Genomic DNA, 3,122 nt, shown 5'->3' on the forward strand with positions numbered 1-3,122 from the left:
CCCAGAGCAGACGAATCCGTAGCGCCCGCCCAGGCCTCCCTGGAGCTCCAGGTACGGACGTCTGCCTGCCCACCTTCACCCCCCACCCAGACAGGTCGACACGTAAACATCTTCACATGGCACGCCTGCATCTGCCTCGGTTCAGGAACCTCCTAAATGGCCAAGGCCCTGGCCTCTACCTCCACCCTGTCACCTTCAACGGCGATGGACTCACGCTCCTCTGCCGCACACCTTGATGCAGCCTCCTCAGTACAGGACAGGTGGCTCCTCCTCCTCCCCCACCTACCAAAAAGCCTACTTTTTTGTTCCAGGCTGCACTCAGATGGCACTGCCTATGTCAACCTTTCCCCAACGATACCTGCTTCTCCTTTCCCCTCAGTCTGTCCCGACTGAACCACCTTCCTCCTCCTGTGACTGCAACTCAATAATAGCTCCTTTTGCACCCCTCATAGGTCTGACTTCCATCTGGGCTCAGTCTAGTCTGCCTCTTACACAGGCCATGAGCCACCCACCAAGCAAAGAGCTAACGCATGGAAGGGACTCAGGGGATGAGCTGAATCCAGAGGCAAGAAAAGAGGAGGCCCAACGGCAGAGCGGAAAGAGTCAACCAGATCTCAGCCCTGCCACTTATCAGCTATGTGACCTTGGCCAGGTTACTTCACCTCTCAGAGCCTCAGGGGTGGTGCTGAGGACTCACTGACATAAGTTAAGGAGGCGCCAAGCTACTGCGTCCTACGGCCTGGACCAGAGCGATGCTCATAGTGATGGCTACTCCCACAGCCATCCCTTCTAGAAGGACAGCACCAACAAGAGACAAGGAGGCCCCGCACCTGCATTGGGGGAGGAGGGCAGGCTCTGCTGGAAGCTCTGATCCTCCAGGTCCTGTGTGTCGGGTCCCGGGTCTGCCACCACGGGGGGCTCCTCCGCGTCTTCCCGGACCACTGTGTCTCCGGAGCCAGGGAGCTCCGTGTCATGACCATCACCTTCCAGGACGCCCTGATGGGGACACAGCCGTGAGCATCTCCTGGCCCTTCCCGCTTCCTTCCCTCCCCCAGTGAAGGTCCTCACCTGGGCCTCCGTGTCCTCTGGTGGCATGGGACCAGAATGGGTGCTTTCGCTCTGGGCGAGGGTCTCTGTAGTGGAAGGAAAAGGCCCAGAAAAAACACCACAGCCTCTCAACGCAACCTCCTGTGCAGCCCCGTGGCCCCTGCAGGCCCCAGCCAGGCTGGGAGAGGCAGGACAGAGCCAGCATGGAGTGAGGAAAGAGTATCCCACACTGAGGTTAACGTGGGAAATAAGACTAACCAGCTCCCTTTCCCTGGTGAAATGGGAACCCGAGAACACGGAGGGGAGACGGCTGCACCCCACCCTCAGCAAGGCCCTTTACCTTCTCCATCCAAGGTCCCAGCTAATTCTTCACCATCTGCCTGGGAGGGGCTCCAAGGGGCCGGGGGAGCTCTCGGAGGTTCTGGGTCCACCTTGGACCCTGGGCCCAGGGTCTCCACGGGCAGGCTCTGGGGGAAGGAGCGAAAGCAGGAGGTGCTGCAGAGGAGGGACGACAGGACAAACCCCGGAGCACGGGGCCTTCGCCAGGCAGATGGGACCAGCCGCACTGCGCCGGGACCCCAGCCCACATGGCACAGGAATAGAAGACATGGAGTAACGAGCTGGTCCGAGGGGAGGGCCGGGGAGGGGTCGGCTGGCACTGCAGCATCACAGCTCGACGTCGTGTGGGGCCCTTCCTTAACCTCACTTGTGCCCTGAGAACTTCCAGAGGCTCAGTGTCTGTTACACGAAGAAGCACCACTGGACCCAAGCACTGGACACTATACGAACTGCCCCCACCCAGAAGCTGGCTAGAGCCAGCCCGGGCCACCAGCACTTCCCTCCCTCCCCACAAAGGACCAGTTCTTGGTTGGCAGGTGGGAGGAGGGTAGCCAGAGAACAAAGTCCTAAGGGTCACCGCCATGTCCCCCACGCTTCCCTGCAGCAGCCCACACGACAGGCCGCCCACTTCACTTACACCTTCTAAGCTTTTCTGGCCTTTGCGCCTCGCCCACACACCCCTCTCCCAGCAGCTGCTTGCAGAAGCCCATCCACCCCACCCCCCACCCCAGCCTGCCCTCCACGGAGCTGTCAGCCTCTTCTCTCTGCACACTCCTTCTCAGCGGGCCCATCGCCTGCGTACCCCGTCCATGGCTCCCACCATCCCTCCTGCCACAATGCCTGGCCATGGTATGTTTCTTTGCAATTTTCAAATCACTTTTTCTCATGGCCACCTCTACAAGGCAAGAACCACAACCCGCCTCTTACAGGGGAGGGCAGCGCGGTGAAATGCCCAGCTGTCAGCAAAGGCACCCAGGAGTCTGGCTGAGTGAGAGCGGAGTGTCCGCCCTCTTTACTGGCGAGCTTGGCCGTGTGTCCTGCTCCGGCGCCATCCGAGCTCGGCTTCCTCACCCCCAACTGACTCCTCCAGGGACTCCTCGCCTTCTCTCCTCCCGGCACTTCTGACACACCAAGCCACTGGGGTTCGGATCCCTTTACAAACTTTCTCCAGCCACTCAGTCCTCCGTCCGGCTGGACCCTTCATCCTTCTCAGTGGCTTGAGGAGCACAGGAGTCCACTGGGTCCCTGCCCCACCACCTACCTGCATCACAGGGTCTTTCAAACACTCTCCCGCTATCGCTACCCAGCCACGCACTGGCTTCAACCTCTGCCCAGGCAGCGCGCGTCCCGACTCCTTCAGACTCAGAGTCCTTCAGGGATTTCCCATGAGGCCTGAGTGCCCGAGCCAGGCCCTTCACAAGTTCTCTTCCCAGCTCTGCTCCTAACCTCCCTCCAACACTGACCTAGGTCGCAACCTTATCCACTGGGCCTCCTCAGAGTCTCCCCAGAATGGCTCAGGCCCTCTGCTCATGCTGGTCTCCCCACCAGCACTCTTCCTGCCTTCTCTCAGCTCATCACGGCGCCACCCCTCTTTCCGGGCATGGCCCAAGTCCCAACACCTGACTCCTGGGCCCGGTTTCCTTCCCCGGCCACCAGTTCCTCTCGCAGCTGCAGGAGGTGATGCAGGTGACCATCGGGACAAGGAAGAAACAGACCCAGAAGCAGCCTGATCCTGC

The 3,122-nt window shown here is 60.6% G+C and overlaps 1 protein-coding gene across 2 annotated transcripts in view; it reads right to left on the reverse strand.

Moving 5' to 3' along the window:
• PBXIP1 (pre-B-cell leukemia homeobox interacting protein 1) overlaps positions 1-3,122 on the reverse strand; it is a 12,338-nt gene that overhangs the window by 5,664 nt on the left and 3,552 nt on the right. For both annotated transcript variants that reach the window (XM_005867503.2, XM_014540794.1), the window contains exons 3-5: positions 1,388-1,514; positions 1,069-1,133; positions 831-996 (exon numbers count right to left, since the gene is read on the reverse strand). In XM_005867503.2, coding sequence (XP_005867565.1) covers positions 831-996; positions 1,069-1,133; positions 1,388-1,514 — 358 coding nt within the window. The remainder of the gene's footprint in view (positions 1-830; positions 997-1,068; positions 1,134-1,387; positions 1,515-3,122) is intronic.

The sequence above is a fragment of the Myotis brandtii genome, unplaced genomic scaffold, assembly GCF_000412655.1.
Source record: "Myotis brandtii unplaced genomic scaffold, ASM41265v1 scaffold250, whole genome shotgun sequence".
NCBI lineage: Eukaryota > Metazoa > Chordata > Mammalia > Chiroptera > Vespertilionidae > Myotis > Myotis brandtii.